At 41.5% G+C, this 16,920-nt stretch overlaps 1 protein-coding gene across 1 annotated transcript in view; it reads right to left on the bottom strand.

Moving 5' to 3' along the window:
- The window catches only part of NCAPG2 (non-SMC condensin II complex subunit G2), a 93,580-nt gene that overhangs the window by 51,459 nt on the left and 25,201 nt on the right, over positions 1 to 16,920 (bottom strand). Inside the window, exons 10-11 of the mRNA XM_067542798.1 lie at positions 14,277 to 14,372; positions 2,007 to 2,132 (exon numbers count right to left, since the gene is read on the bottom strand). Of these exons, the coding sequence (XP_067398899.1) occupies positions 2,007 to 2,132; positions 14,277 to 14,372 (222 nt within the window). The remainder of the gene's footprint in view (positions 1 to 2,006; positions 2,133 to 14,276; positions 14,373 to 16,920) is intronic.

The raw sequence follows: 16,920 nt of genomic DNA, 5'->3' as shown, positions 1-16,920 counted from the left end.
ATACATCTGTCAAATAACACTATGACAAGACATGTTGAACGACTTTCTGAGAATGTTAAGGATCAAGTGGCTTTTCATGCCTCAAAGTGCAAGTTCTTTTCACTGGCTCTGGATGATTCTAATGATCTCTCTGACACAGCACAGGTCACAATTTTATTCGAGTTGTCAGTGAAAATTTTGTGGTAATTAAAGAGCTGCTTGGGCTTCAGTCAATGCACGGCCCCATAAAAGGGACAGATTTCTTTGCTACCCTGAAGACATGTGTGGAAAGAAATAATCTGGACTGGGAAAAGCTGGATAGCGTCTGCACAGACAGTTCACCTGTGTTGACAGGCAGATATGTTGGGTGTCTCTCTCTGTTGCAGCAGTTTCTTGAACAACCACTGTACCACTGCATCATTCATCAAGAGGCATTGTGTGGGAAAAGTTTGAATCTCAAGCCTGTGATGGATGTAGTGCTGAAATGTGTGAACAAAGTTCATGCCAGGGCTTTAAATAGTCAAGACTTCAGACAGTTTCTTCTTGATGTGGAAGAAGAGTATGGTGAGCTATTGCTGCACTGCGAGATCCGATGGCTGTTAAAAGGTAAAGTTCTCTCTCGTTTCTGGGAAGTTAAGAATCATGTACTTTAGTTTCTAACAGAAATCAATGAGTTGCCTATGGAACGTGCATGTCTTGCAGACAGTGACTGGCTGAATGACTTGGCATTCTTAGTCGATATTATTGCTCACCTTAATACTTCGAACCTGAAGATTCAGGGAAGCAACAAACTTTCCACAAATGTGTAATGATGTTGCTTCCTTTAAAATGGAGCTGCAACTTTTTATTGGTCAGCTAGCTTGACAATTTTGAGCATCTGAGAGAGAGATCAGTGGACAACGGAAGTGACACAGACAAGTATAAGAGTAAAGTTGAAGTACCTGTGGAAATTTTTCAGTCCTGATTTAGTCAGTTTGAAGCAGAGGAGAACAATGTGGCTCTCTTTACAAATTCATTTGTTTTCCAAAGACAAGATCGGTTCACTGCAGGAGAAACTGCAACTGGAAATTATAAATCTGAAGTGCAACACTGCTCTGAAGGGCCGATTCACTGAACTTCCAGCTCTTCCCACTGCGGCAGATATGATTGGGAACCACTGTTCTGTTGTATTTGGAACATTCTCCAAAGGAGTGTTTATTGCTATTACTAAACAACTTTTTAGTTAGAAAACTAAATTAAGATAAAAATATTGGTCAAGATTTTCAAAAACACTACCCTAAAATTAGGTTCTTAATGTAGGATTTTCAAAAGTGAAAGTCACTTAGACACTTGAAAAAAATCTCATCTTTAAATTCCCTTTTATGCACCTAACTGTCAAGTCTCATTGTCCACTGTTTGTGAGGCAATGACCTTAAAAACCTGGAATTTTCAGGAATCTTCTGTGATCAAATATTTATTCTTGTGAATACAACGTTTCCCAGACAGAATAAAACATTTGCTTTAGGAATAAACTGACCAACTCTTGTCATTCTAATTCATTATTTTAATTCTTATCTCCATCATATTTCTGTTCAGATACTCCATCATAGGAGTTGTAGATACTTAAGATTAGGTATTCTTTTCAGATGTTTCATCACAAAGTCAAGTCATCAAGTGTACAGCCCTCCTCACCCATTATTCTAAATAAGTAAGTGTGTCTTCAATGTCTGCAACTAGTGTAATCTGGCTTTCCTCAGCTCTTTTAGGTTTTTGAATCATACTTCTAGCTCAGTTAATATAAACGCAGACCCACACATCATTAGTAGTTAGGCCTCTTTCTAAAACATTGCTATTCCACCAGATAGCAGAGAGTTCACGAGATTAAAGGAATCTAATTGCATATTTCTGCACTTTTCCCTGTAACATTCTCAATCCCCTTACTTCATTAATTGCAGTATATTTATTTCAAATGGTCTTATTGCCAAGTAAATTTTGCCAAATGTTTAACTTCACATTTTGTTTTCACGTTCTATCTTCATGAAACTTACGAAAAGTTCTTCAAACTGTTTCTGAATTTCATTATCCATATCCACATTGTTAAAATGGGGATCACGAATAGGAAATGCTTCAACAAACAACAATGCTGCATTTGATCGAACTTCTGAGTTTCTGGCCTGTTACAATGGAGAAGAAAAGGAATTATTCATAAAGTTGGTACTCTATTAAAACTTATTTGACACATTCTTCAAATCACCATTGTCAGTTTATTATTTTTATTCAAGTAGGAATTCTAATCAAGTAATCATATTAAACATAAAAATGGTAGCAATTTATAACAACTTCCGCATCACACATTTCAAAGTTTTGCCCAGCCAGTAAATTCTACGTAAGCTGTAAATTGAGTTCTCAGTGCACATTGGCTTCAAAGACCCAGCGAAGTCACACTTGGAGGAGTGCCATCTTGTGTAGACCTAGAATAGTTAAACTCAATTAGCACTTGTACAGGCCTCCAAATGTACTCTGTGGTAGAGAAGCTGCAGCTATAAAATGTGATACTTTGATTGAAGGGTTGAGACCAGTTTCCATATTCTGGACACTAAATTCAAGCAAAGATACTTAAGGATAAGTGCAGATGCAAGTAGACAATATTTGGAAAACTCAGTTTATGGTAAGCATCTACAGCAATCAACTACTTCATGAAAACTGGCCCTACTTCTGGAGGTCAGCAAACAGGGAACACAAATTCTGCGAGGAAAGACTGAGGAATAAATTATTAAACATTTGAGATTATTTTGATACAGACGTATAACCGAATAAAGTTACATATTGAACTCCAGTCACTTCCCTAAATATCTGAAATGGAAGCATTGCATATAAAATAAAAGTCTTCAAAGTCTCCCCAACTCTGGTGAAACAAATCTTACAACTCTCAGATTTTTGCCTCCTTGTAGTAGATTTCAATGCATTATATGATCTATTCAGATAACATTTGGCTCCAAGTAGTTCTCCTGCATGAACCTTTCTCCAATACAAACGTAAAGATTTTACTACTATAAAAATCAAGGTACATTTAAATATCAAATTTGTGAAAAAAATAAATTGGGGAGGAAAAGAGGAAGGCAATGAAATGGACTGAAAGATGAAACTCAAAACTACTTAACAGAGAAACTTGGAATTTGGCTATGAAACTACATTATCTTTATAGAAGATGGTCGGCAAGGGAAGTGACAAGAGCCTGCCCACTTGTCTTCAAGGGGTATAAAGGAACGTTTCCAGGTGTTATGACAAGTTACTACATTTTGGGGCACTGAAAAGTTCTTCTACCATCCATGACAGTTGTCGCCTCTCCTGCTCTGATAACTCAGTCCCATCCTTCAATTTCTGGGCCAGTTTGTTTCTCCAGTTTGGGCCCAAGCTTACCTGAGAGTTTTATACATTTCTACATCACAGTTTAAGTAATCTTTATCCAATTGACATTTAGCACATTGGGTTTTAAGTAATCCGTGCATTATGAATGCACCAGTTTCTATTAGCCAACTTCTGCATTTTTCCTGCCAGTTTTCCAGTTTGTAAGTCATGTTGTTTTGTCACCCTGCCTCGGTCTTCCCAGAAAATGCTTCTTGTTGTTACTGGTATGAATGTTTCACCTCAAAACTTCCAGTGCAACTTATTACATTTGCTTTGCCAACAGTAAAAATTTTAAACAGATTAGCAATTCTATGTGAAAGAAGAATTGGCAAAAATCACACTTATGGCATCAAGGTCTTGGCCAAAGTGTTACTTCAACTATACTCATTCATTATACATAATTACAAAAGTATTAAAGTATAACTATCAAATTTTTTAATCTTGCTATTTAGCAATCCTTCATTTTTATACTTCAATGCATCTAATTCAGTATGTATTCTATTTAGCATCCTATTCTATATTCCTTAATCTGTTTAGTTTGTGTGGGTTTAAAACTAAAAGGTTTCTCTCTTGCAAAAAGGAAGGGAGAAGAGACCCAGTTTTATAACTTAGTTGACAGCTCTAACACCACACCCAAATATCCAGAATAAAACGTATCCTTACACTTTTTTTTTTTTTAAACACAGCTGGGTCTCAAACAAATATTTTAGGAAGAAACTGGGGAAGGTGTCCTGTTCTTTGAGAAGACATGCTTCTTGGTTGTTTGCCTTTTGACCAAATGGTTTCTAGGATTTACAGCTTACTGTTTGTAGTACGTTTTTTAAAAGCAAATTGTAAGACTCCTATCAAATATTTTACACAAGGCATTAATCACAACATTTATACATCTTTCAAAATATAATATAAAAGATATAGAATGCTGAAAAAAAATAGAAGCTATAAAGCTGAATTCCAGAGTGAGTAACACAGCCGGAGGTAATATGGTTTTATGGCAAAAAAAGAGGAGTCATCCTGACACTTTTGGTGTTTGTCACTGCTTGACAAAAAGTAGAGATTTCACAGGGATTTCTAATTAGTTAGGACATTTCATTTAATTAAAAACAACCAAAAATTTAAGTATATCATCCATCATATTCTCCAATCATTATGTGTATGAAAATAATTTTAAGTTTAATTTACTCCTTAAATTCAATAAAGGCAATCTTGTAATAACCTAAAATTAGAATTTGCAATAATTAAAAAGCATTTTTGCATCAGTCTCATGGTCTATCCCCTATATCTGTCTGAAGGTACTGAAAATAGCCCTGGTCCTAGCAAAGACAAGAATGCAAAAATCCTCCATGGCTTTAAAAGGAGGATCAAGCAGTAACTCCAAAATTTGACTGAGAAAGAGACCTTCACATCACTTTGGACATTTACAGAGTGCTGCCTTCCATCTGAGTATCTAACAGAACTTTACAAGTATAGAACAGAGCCTCAAAGAAACTCCTGAGAGCTAGACAAGTATAATATTAATTTTACATGCAGTGAAACAGAGGAAAAAATTAAGTTACCTGTCCAAAGATCACATAACAAATTACTGGCAGATCCATATTCTTGACACCTCCCCACCAGTCACATACTTCTCATCCATTATAAAGCATTTTACTGGTTCCTAAGTAAATGAAGACTTTCCTTCCATGACTCATAACATATACGGATACCTGCCAGATGAAACTTTTTGAAAAATATCACTGAAACCTGACTTGAGAAGAATAGATTTCCTTGATACATTACATTAAACTTTCAAGGCAACTGTTTTTAGATACACAGAGGGAGTCAGAAAAACAGTCTGAAAAGTATGCACATTTTCCTACAAAACCTACAAAAGTGAAAGGTGCCTTAGAAATTCAGATAGGCCTCTGTTACTTGTTGTAGTGATGGAATTATTTGAACTGAGAATTAGGAATAGCAGCAGCATTAACAATATATAAAAGAAAAGGTAATGCATTTATTTAAATATCTAGTCGCACAGCTGTTCTATTGCCACATATTCATCTTAGATGTATTTCATTAACGAAATGTAATTCTGCACATGTTCAGTACACTATTTTCAATCACTTGTAATGCATGCTTTTCTGAACATTTTTATTTCCAGACTGAGCAAAGATTACACTCTAAGCCTTTAAGATTTAAAGTTCTGATATTTAGTATTAGTGCAACATAACCCCCAAAACTCCATAACTATACAACCCTCAGAAGTGTAAAATATATATTAATTATTATTTGTATTTCCACAGTATCTAGAGGCCAGAGTCATGGACCAGGACATCTGGGCTAGGCACTGTATAAACAGGAAAAATGTGACAGTTCCTACCCCAAAGAATGGAACTGTTCAAGTATAACAGACAACAGATGATACAATACAGATGGGGAGTACAAGAAAACAATGAGACAATACTGGTCAAAATGGCAAGCAGTGGTCTCAGCAGTGATCTAACTGATGTCATTTTTTGTAGGCATCATGGAAAAAGGAGTTTTAAGGAGCGTTTTTTGAAGGTAGATAATAAGTGAGTTTTGCAGATGTGTACTGGGAGAATCTCCCAAGTAAGAGAAGCAGTATGGGAGAAAGCACGAAGATGTTCGTTTGGAAATTTAACCAGTAGGTGATAGAGGGGAAGGAGGGAGAGTTGTGGAATGACATGAGCAACATCTCGAAGAACAATTATGAAGATCAGTAACCATTCTTTTTTCAAGAGCTTGCTCATTTCCATTTTCTGTCAGGTGACTCACTAGCAATGTCTCTGGAAATGGACCAGGAGTTCATGGACATGCCAATTGTAACACCACTCTGCCAAAGCCCGCATCGTCACGGGCCTGTTGAGTAATGGCATAATGGGATGCAACGATCTGAACAGGCGACCATGTCGCAGCTGTGCAAATGTCCTGTATTGGGACTTGAGCTAGGAAGGCTGCCATAGACACTTAAGCTCTTGTAGAATGAGCCATCAGGATAGTCGGAGGTGTGACCTTCACCTGCTCGTAACAGGCTCAAATGCAGGCAGTGATCCAGGATGAAATCCTCTGGGATGATACTGGCAGTCCCTTCATCCGTTCAGCAATCGTGATGAACAGCTACAAGGATCTGCAGAAAGGCTTAATTCTGTCAATGTAAAAAGCCAGAGCTTGTCTGACATCAAGCAGATGAAGACACCTTTCCTCACTAGAGTTGTGGAGCTTCGGGAAGAAAACTGGCAAGAAAATAGCCTGATTGACATGAAACTGTGATATCACCTTTGGCATGAATGCCAGGTGAGGGTGCAGCTGGACTTTATCCTTGTAAAACATAGTATAAAGAAGTTAGGAAGTCAGGGCCTTGATCTCTGAGATTCACATTGCTGAAGTGATCACTACCAAGAAGGGCGCTTTACACGATATGTGTAGAAGAGAACAAAATGCCAGGGTCATAAAGGAGTGCCCAGTGAGCCTTGATAGGACCTGATTGAGATCCCACAGAGGGACCGGGTCTCTTTCCAGCGGGAAGAGCCTTTCCAGGCCCTTGAGGAATCTGGCTGTCATCACATATGATGCAAAAGATCTGCCCTGAACAGCAGGATGTAAGGCAGCACGCCATCCCTGTCTGTCTGGGAGGGAGACCACACCCCCTCACTATGGCACTCCTGTGGGTACCAGCTCAAAAAGGAGGGATTAGCATTGGGAAGGGGATGCAAGCCCTCTCGACTCCACTGCGCCCCAGCCCAGGTCCCTTCCAGTGGCTGAGTCACTCACTGACGCGGCTGCAGGTTACAAGACCGCCGGATTGCCGTCCAGCTCCCCTGAACTACATCCTTCCTCCTTTCCCTGGAGTACATGACTCTGTGGGTCGTCTTCGGTCTCCTCAGGGTATGCGGCCAGGGGCAGGTTCCACAGCCCTTCAATCTTGTCAGCGTGCAGCAGATCCATCAAATCCTCAAGGTCATTGGCGGATGGCAGCTTCTTTAGCAGGTGGTGTCTCCAGGTGCCAGGCAGTTCCTCCTGGTCGCAGCTGGTCGGGGGTTGCTCTGGGTCCCAGGCAGCAGGTAGCTCCGGGTCCCAGGCAGCAGGTAGCTCCAGCAGCCCCTCGGCAGGGTTGTGGGTGGCTGGTAGCTCCAGCGGCCCCTCTGGGGCCCAGGACACAGGCAGCCTTCCCATGGTGCAGCGGTCAGGCGGGAGCCTCAGAGCAGGTGGAAAGGCATCCTTCCTCTCCAGCAGCCTGCGCTTGACTGAGGGAGAGGCCTCCCCTTTTATACTTCCTGCTCCGCCCCTCTGCTTTCAGTGGGGTGGGCAGGGTTATTCTGGCTCCGCCCACCTAGGGGCGTGACGTACCTCCCTGCCCATTTTAGAGGGAGGCCACACCTCCTCGCTACAGGGGATGAAAGGCCGATATAGGTGCACCTTAATTGACAACACCACCAGACCTTGTTGTTTTAAGTGGAGCAGATATTCAAAAATGGATTGAACAAATGACTTAGCTGGGGAAAGATTCAATTCAGATGCAAAGGTGAAATACTTCCACTTGGCCAGGTATGAGGCTCTGGTGGAGGGTTTTCTGCCTCCTAGCAGGATATGTTGGATTTGGGTGGAGGAGGCCCATTCCTCAAGGCTTAGCTATGGAGCATCCACGCCGTCAGGTGCAGGGAGACTAGGTTTGGATGTAGCAGTTGATCATGATCTTGTGAGATCAGGTCTGGTCAGTTTGGGAGGGCCCAAAGTGGGGGAGGAGGAGTCACCAATCAGTCTAGCAACATTCCAAACCATGGAGAGGCCATGCCAGAGCTATCAAGATGACTTGCGCTCTGACCCTCTTGATCTTTAGGAGGACCTTGTGAATGAGGGGAATTGCTGGGAAGGCGTACATCAGATCCCCTGACCATGGTAGGAGAAAGGCATTAGAAAGCAAGCCATTATCGAGCCCTTGCAAGGAATAGAAGCGATGGCACTTTGTTCTGTCTGGTAGCAAAGAGGTCCACCTGGGGAGTTCCCCACCTCCAGAAGATGATTTTGGCAATCCCCGGGTGTAGGGACCACTTGCGGCAAGCGGAGAAGGACCTGCTGAGATGATCTGCCAACGTGTTCCTGACCCCCAGGAGATGTGCAATCTCTAGGTGGATAGCATGACCCACACAAGTCCCATAGGCGGAGGGCCTCTTGGCAGAGGGTTGGGGAGCACACTCCTCCTTGCTTGCTGATGTAATACACAGGCTGCGTTGTTTGTCAATACTTGCACTACCTTGCTGGACAGCTGGAGAAGGAACACCTCGCAGGCCAGTCAGTTTGCCCTGAGCTCCCTGACATTTATATGTAATGCCAGCTCCTCCTTGGACCAAAGGCCTTGGGTTCTGAGGGTGCCAAGGTGGGGCCCCCACCCTAAATTCAAAGCATCTGATGCTAAGGACAGCGTCAGCTGCAGGGCCGCAAAGGGGACCCCCTTTGACACTATGCGAATTCAACCACCATGCTAGGGAAGTATTGTGGAGGGATCATGAGGACCATGTCCAAATGGTGCCTGGCAGAGGAGTAATCAACACCAGCCACATTTGTAGAGATCTGAGATGTAACCTTGTGTGCTGGACCATGTAGGTGCAAGCTGCCATGTGCCCTAACAGGCAGAGGCATATTTTGCACCAGGGTGAGCTGTGACCTGGGATATAAGCTCCAATATGGCCAAGAACTTGGTCTTGGATATGGCCAGGAATCTGGCATCGGATAAGAGTGCTCTGGCTTGGGTGGAGTCGAGTATTACCTCAATGAACTCTATCTTCTGTACCGGTACCAGTGTTGATTTTTGTTCATTTATTAACAGACACAGCGCTTGACAGGTAGCCCGTACAACTGTGATGCTGTGTTGGACTTGAGCTTTGGAGTGGCCCTTGATGAGCCAATTGTTGAGGTACAGGAAGATCTGTATACCCTGCCGGCTGAGGTAGGCCACGATCACTCCTGTGCTTTTTATGAAAAACTTTAGCTCTGTTGATAGGCCAAAGGGAAGTACTGTGAACTGGTGGTACTTCTTTCCAACTACGAACCTGTAGGAATCTTCTGTGACCCTGAATGATAGAAATATGGAAGAATACATCTTTTAAGTCAAGGGTGACGTACTAGTCGCCAGGATCCAGGGAGGGAATATGGAGAGATCATGCAAAAACTTCAACTTCTTGAGATATTTGTTGAGGCAATGCAGGTCCAGAATGGGCCGCTAGCCCCCTTTGGCCTTTAGGATCAGAAAGTAACTGGACTAGAACCCTTTCCCTCTCCGGTCTTGGGGAACTTCCTCTATAGTGCCCACCCACAGGAGGGCTTCACCTCCTGGACCAGAAATTGCTCATGAGAAGGATCCCTGAAGAAGGATGGGATGGGGGAGGGTGGGAAGATGGAAATGAAACCAGCTGCTACAGTACTTAACCCCCATTGGTTCAATGTTATTATAGAAGTCCAGGCCAGGAAGAAGGGTGCAAGACGGTCCAAAAATAAAGAGGAGACTGGATCCTGGGTAAAGGCTGGTAGATGGCCTCTGGGTGCACCCTTCAAAAGGCCTGCCCTACCCCCAAAGAGGTAGGAGCTCAAGCCTGATTGAGAGGTGGTAGCAGGAGCCTACCCCTGCCATCTGTTATAACCCTTATTTTTCTTTCTGTAGGGCTTGTTCCTGGACTGGCCCGCGAATCTCTGAGGCCGTTAGGGCCTGACATGCCTTCTGAAGGTTGATGGCGTGAAGAGACCCAAGGAATGGAATGTGACTCTGGAGTCCTTTAAATTGTGCAGCCTTGTGTCTGTTTCATCTGCAAACAAGGCTGCACTGTTGAATGGGAAGTCCTGAATGGATTGTTGGACCTCTGAGAGCAGGCCAGATGACTGAAGCCATGAGGCTTTTCTCATCAAGACAGCTGATGCCTTGTCCTAGCCATCGAGTCAGTTTCGTCAGAGGCTGCCTGGAAGAGGCTCGGGCCACTGTCTTACCCTCTTCCAGTATAGCCTCAAACTCCTGTTTGGAGTCCTGAGGTAGAGAGTCTGCAAATTTAGCCATGTAGTGTCAGATGTTATAATCTTATTTCCCCAACAGGGCTTGCTGCTTTGATATGCGTTAATTCCTGGCTTGCAGTTGAATAAAAAACTTTCTGCCAAAAAGGTCTGGACTCTTTGCCTTGATTTTTGGAGGTTGAACTCACCTGTCCCTGTCTGTCTCTTTCATTGGCAGCTGTCACCACCAACGAGCCCAGGGAGGGATGGCTACACAAATATTCAAATCCCTTCACGGGTACATAATATTTTCTCTCAGCCTGCTTAGGTGTAGGGGGCAGGAAGGATGGACAATGGAGAAGTAGACTCTGAACTCAAACAGGAAGAAGTCTCCAAACAGTCTGAAGACAAAATGAGGAGCCATCATGCCCAGATTCATCAGAAGCCTAATATGCATCAGTATCAAAGAAGGCAGAGCAATCAGCGTCCTAGGGAGCACTAATGTCAGTACCAGAATAAACATTGCTAACGAAGTAGAATGCAGTACCATATTCATAGCTCTGGCCCATAACAGAGCTGTAGAAACCGATGTTTCCAGGGCCAAAGATGCAATCAGCACCAACAATGGATCCCTCGGTGCCAAATGGGAGAATGGTCTAGACCAGTGTTTCTCAGTTGGTGTTCCGCGGAACCCTGGGGTTCTGCGAGAAAGTGACATTGCGCTGCCGAGAGCAGCTGTTCTCCACGCCGCCGAAAAAGGGAAGATGTCCCGGATTTTTCGGCAGAGGGTATCGAGTACGAGTGTAATTTCCCCACGGAGCCTAAAGGGTTCCGCGGGGAAATTTAATTGAGAAACGCTGGTCTAGACTAAGAAACCTGATTTTTAAGCAGTGACAGAGTAAATGACTACAACAGCACATACTGTGAGGCAATCAACTCAGAGACATCACCGCAGCTCAGAACTCCTTTATCACAGATGAGTCTGGCACAGAGAGGCAGTAAACATGAGACTGCTTGGAAAGCCAGTCGGTGCCAACGCCAATGTTGTCAGTACCAGACTCAATGTCCGTCCCACAGAATGTACCGAGTCAACTGTATGGTGCCTGAATGATCTCGTCTTAGTATATGAGTGGGTAGAGAGCCATGCTCTATCACAGGTATGTGAGGAATTCCAGTGCCAGACAACATTCCTCTTAGAAGAGGATGAAGAATCTCCCAAGGTTTTAAAAGTGAATACAGTCAGTTATATGAGTCCTGTTTCTTTGGGGGGCAGGGGAAAGAGGGAGAGAAAGGAACGAGAACAGTCTCTCCTTGAAGAAGAGTCTGAATCTTGTGGTGTCTCCAAAGGTTTCTGTGGGGCCAGATGACTTGATCCTGGCACCAAAGCAGGTCTTATGGCTTGCTCCATTGGATGATGCTTAAAGCTAAGTCTCTAGCCACCTACATCCTCTTTTTGAGGGACGTATAAATGGAGTACTTCTTAACATGCCTCTCTCCCAGACACAACAAACAATGGGTATGAGGATCACTATTTAGGATGGTTACCCTCGAGGGACAATGCTTGAAACCCAGTGAAGGCATTACACCCAGCAAAAACAAAACTAAGGGTATTAGTACAAATTATAACTATATACAAAAAAACCCACTGACTCAAGCTGCAGACATCAAAAAACTGAAGGGAGTCAGGGCAATGTTGCTCTTAAATAGCTATGGGAGGGGCTATGAGGACAGAAGGCATGAATGCTGCCCCAGCAGGTACTGCTAAGCAAAGTTCTCCAGCTTCAGTGCGCTGGGTGCATCTGCACCTGAGTGGAATACACATCCACAACCACTCAAAGAGCAACTGGAATGGCGGCCAGTCCGTCCCTCCCTCTATGCCCTCATACTGGAGCACAAGGCACAGACCCACAGATGCTGTTGATAAAACTCTCCAATCCAGAGTGCCAGGCATGCACACATCCTGACATGGATCACCAACAGAGATGCTATTTGAAGAATTAGATGAACATGACAGCATGGCATTGTGGCCAAAAGGGCTTATGCAATCCTTTAATGTATAAACAGGGGAACAGTAAGTAGGAATAAGGAAGTTTTATTTCCACTATACTGGAATGAGTGCAAACACTACTAGAATAGTGTTTTCTGAAGTCTACAATTCAAGAAGGATTTTTGAAAAATCGGAGCGGGTTCAGTGAAGAACCATGAGAATGATTAAACTATTTGAAAACATGCCCTTATAGTTAGGCTTGAAAGGATTAAATTTTTATTGTTAACTGTCAATTTCACCATGCACACAAACTAACGAAAAAATATTTCCATCAATACACCAATTTACCGATAGGCAAAGTATGAAAAATATTGCTTGAGAACTCTGATCTAAGGATATTTACTTTATATTTTGACAAGCAACGTTGACAATTTGTGTTTCAATGGCTATAAAGCTCTAAATATTTGAATCTCAGTGTCTATCAGCAATTAGTCTGACACCCCTCCCCCATAATTTCCTGCAACTGTGAAAATTTAAATCAATAAAAATAAATCATGCTTAAACAGTATCTGTTGACATAAAAAATTAAAAATCAAATTCTGCCAAGCTTTCTTATAAAGAAAGATTCAAGGACCTCAACCTTTTTGTCTTAAAGGAGAAAAGATTAAGGGGTGACAATCACAATCTAGAAATATCTACATGGGAAACAGAAATTTGACAATGGGCTGTTCAATCTAGCAAACAAAGGAAGAAGAGCCAATGGCTAGAAGTTGAAGCTAGACAAATTCTGACTGGGAATAAGGTGCCAATTTTTAACAGTGAGGGTAATTAACTGGAGCAACTTATCAAGGATTGTGGTGGATTCTCCACCACTTACAACATTTAAAATCAGGTCTGAATGTTTTTCTAAAGCTACATCTACACTGCACACTGTTGTCAGCACTGTGTAGGGTACAAATAGCTACACGTCACAGTGAAAAGCAGGCTGCATCTACATTGCAGTGCATAGCTACACTTGTCAGCAAAAGGTTCTGGCAGGGGGAAAAGCAGATCCCTGCTGCTCGTCTTTTCCCGCTGCCTCCCTTCTGCCAGAGCCCTTCCCTGCTGATGGATTTTTTCTCTACAGCACATGAAGGCTCCAGTAGCAGAGAGCTGCTGGAGTCTTTCCTCACTGCTGGAATCACTCCCCACTGCCAGGGTCTTTCCCTGCAGCAGGGGAAAGCTCCAACGGGGAGGCAGTGACACGTTACACTGCTAAAAATAGCAACGTAGACAAAAGACTGTTTGTGCTGTAAAGAGCCATATAGGGTATATGCCCAGGTACATATCCACAGACTTCAGGCATGCCTTTACTCACCTAAGCAACACTCTACACTGCTATTTATAGCCATCTTAGGGGGCCTAGCCATGTATGTATTCTACATGCCCCCATAAGAGTGCAGTGTAGACATACCTTACAAGATATCCTCTAATTCAAACAGGAAGAAATTAATGAAAATCTAATGGTTTATGCTATGCAGGTCAGACTAGATGATCACAGTAGTCCTTTCTGCCTCAAACTATGAAACAAACATAGAAATGTGTGTATATATTCACATTTAAAAATTCCAAAACAAGGCAATAAACTGCACACACTTCTCCCTCTGGGAAGAGGATGAGAGAACAAACATGTGACAGTTTTTAGTCACATTGCTTTATACACTAGTGGAAGGCACAGTGTAAGAACCACTGATGATTACAGTAAAAGAATCTGTATCGGACACTATTATATAAGGCTCCATTCCTTTTAGGTCTCCATTCTTTAAAGCCACTTCAGATACAACTAAACTCGTAGTTGTGCAGGACCACATTTTCATGGACATTTTGTTTTGACAACTATTAAAAACTAACATTTTAAAGAAAAAAAAACAAAGCAAAACGTTACGCCAACTACAATGTAAAGGAGAATTACCTTTAATGCTCTCCAAAGGATAGGTTGATACAATCTGTACAGCATTTCTTCAATTCCCTGACGAACTTTACTTTGTTTGTGAAAGTAACTCAGCAACTGTCAAAGTAAAACCAATGTTAATGCATGAAATACATTTCATGTGCTAGGTTCAATACATTTGAGAAAGATAGCTTGTTTTATTCCAATGTGTCATTTACAAAAGAAAATTGACTTTTTAAGCATGTATAAATACGATAGAACTACATAGACAAGGGAGACTAGCTTGACCTAAAATACTTTTATGTATTAAAGCGTTCTCATTTTAAAGTAGGAAAAGCAGAAAAAGGTATTGTCTCATTAACTCAAATCTATGCAGATGTGCAGTTAGGAAGGACAAAATTATGGCAAGAGTGCCTTTTTCTCAGCTCCCATTCATCCTTTTTATTTATTGTCTATAATTTTTCAAGAGAGGAGAAAGACAGTAACTTCCATGTTACGGAAGTATAAATGGGAGACACAAATACCCCTTTGTAGTATTAAAAACAAAGGAGTGTTTTTAGTAGCTAGCATCCTCTAAGTACATTACCAATGTATATTGTTATTAAAGGACTGGAGACATGCCTTGGTCAGAAGAGGGCATTTTCACCCCACACAACACACAAGATTTAAAAGATTTATCAGTGTCTTTAAAATTGAGGTACTCAGCTTTTCCCTAACACAACTATAAAAAAAAATCCAACTAAAAACAGAACAGCACAAAGAGAAGGAATGAAGACAACACTGCAGGACTACTTGTGTGACTTGCTCAAAGGTGTTACAGGGTAGCTCCTCCATTTGAAGCATTGGGTCAGAGCTTAAAGCATTTAACGCTCAGTGGAATATTTCAGGTACTCATAATGAAGGTCAGCCACACAAGTCCACAAGTGGAAATCATCAGAGGCAATTCCATAACAGAGACCTCTTTATATTTACACACACACCCACCACAAATTTTGGTTGAGGGAAGGAGAGGTTGGGGGGTGGGGGGGAAGAGCACTGAATCAAGAAGGCTGTGAAACCTCTCCAGATCTGATGATGACAGGACTAATCTTACAGCCACTGTAATCCACGGAATTTTGTCATTGTTTTAATTAGGAAGAAGCCCAACATCACTTATTTTCAGAGTGAATAAAATAATGATTTTTTTAAAACGAAGTTGAATTCAAGTTTAAATCAGATTTTTGTATTTACAGTTTGGTAATTCTTTACCTTCTTCCAATTATATAGTCAAATTATTCAGGCAGATTATTTGTATATATTTCTTTAATTTCTTACTAGAATTTCAAATTTTTTAAAAGATATTTTTCTTCCACTAAGAAGTTTCATTTAAAAGGCTAATCTGTGCTGAAAAAGACTAAAGCCTCCCTAACATTCTTACTGTAAAATCACCACAAACAAAATTTATAAGCAAACAGCACATGCTTTATTTTCAACCACCACCATCACCTGATATTTTTAACTATCACGAGTCTAGAAAGCTGAAATGCTTTGACCAGACTCTATAGTCCATCATGTTTGCAGTTAGAAGTCAATCGGACTTACACGCCTAAGTCACTTAGGTCTCTTTAAAAAGCCCCACTCTTAGGTTCCTAAATATGGGCTTTTGAAAACTTTGGTCTATGTGTATATAAGTTCACAATAACTTCATTAATGAACTGAAATCTACATAGCTTTTTGTCATCATTTTGTCATTATTTTAATAAAAAAAATTTAGCTTCTGAAGCTGCAAACACTTATGCAGGTGCTTAATACTAAGTACACAAGTAGACATATTGAAGTCAATTGCATTACTCATGTGAGTAGTTATATACCTGTTTAAGTGCTGCAGGAATAGGTCCTTAATTTTCAATATTTTGTTTTTTGGCTATGGTGATTTTGGAATATTGAAATAAGATATCTTATCAACTAGTAGTATTTTAAAAACATCACTTATAATTTAGTTCATTATAAATTTTGCAATCTAATATTGCAAAAAAATAGCAAATTTTAAAATTAGTTTTACAAAGCCTCAACCCAATTTAAAGGCATTTTCTAAAAAAAAAAAAAGTTATTTAAATAATTATATCATAGATGCCTGCCGTAGATTGAACCCTCTCTACAAAACACAGGAAACAGCTCCTGGAATTATTATTTTTATTTTTAAGTATGTGCAGATCACTTACGGAACAAAACTCCCCATTCCAGAGAGCCCAGCTCTATTCTGAAATGCTGGGTGGAGTCACAACTGCACCCTGCCATTATGAAATACTGTACAGTGCATTGGATGTCAAAGCTTTAAGCTCAGACACTCTTCTGGCTGATTTGATTGCGACCAGGAATGCCACCTTCCAGCAGAGGTACAGGAGTGAACAGGACACTAAGGGCTCAAAGATGGGTCCAAAGAGCCTGGTAAGCACCAAGGTCAGGTCCCATGCCGGTACCGGAGTCCTTGGGCCTGCATACTCCAAGCACACAGAGAGAACACTTTAAACTGCAACCTGCCCCACATTTTTATCTATTTCAGAGGTAGGACTACTCTAGAAAGAGGGAAAGGAGCAATAGCTACAGGACACCACAGCCCTCTCCTAACCAGGGTTGGAGCTCAGTGGGACAATCTTTTAGCTCCAAACAATTATTTTGAAGGTGC

This window comes from Emydura macquarii, unplaced genomic scaffold (genome assembly GCF_026122565.2).
Source record: "Emydura macquarii macquarii isolate MOO-44397 ecotype Brisbane River unplaced genomic scaffold, CSIRO-AGI_Emac_v2 contig_719, whole genome shotgun sequence".
Classification (NCBI taxonomy): Eukaryota; Metazoa; Chordata; order Testudines; family Chelidae; genus Emydura; species Emydura macquarii.
This window is presented reverse-complemented; position numbering and strand designations above follow the sequence as displayed.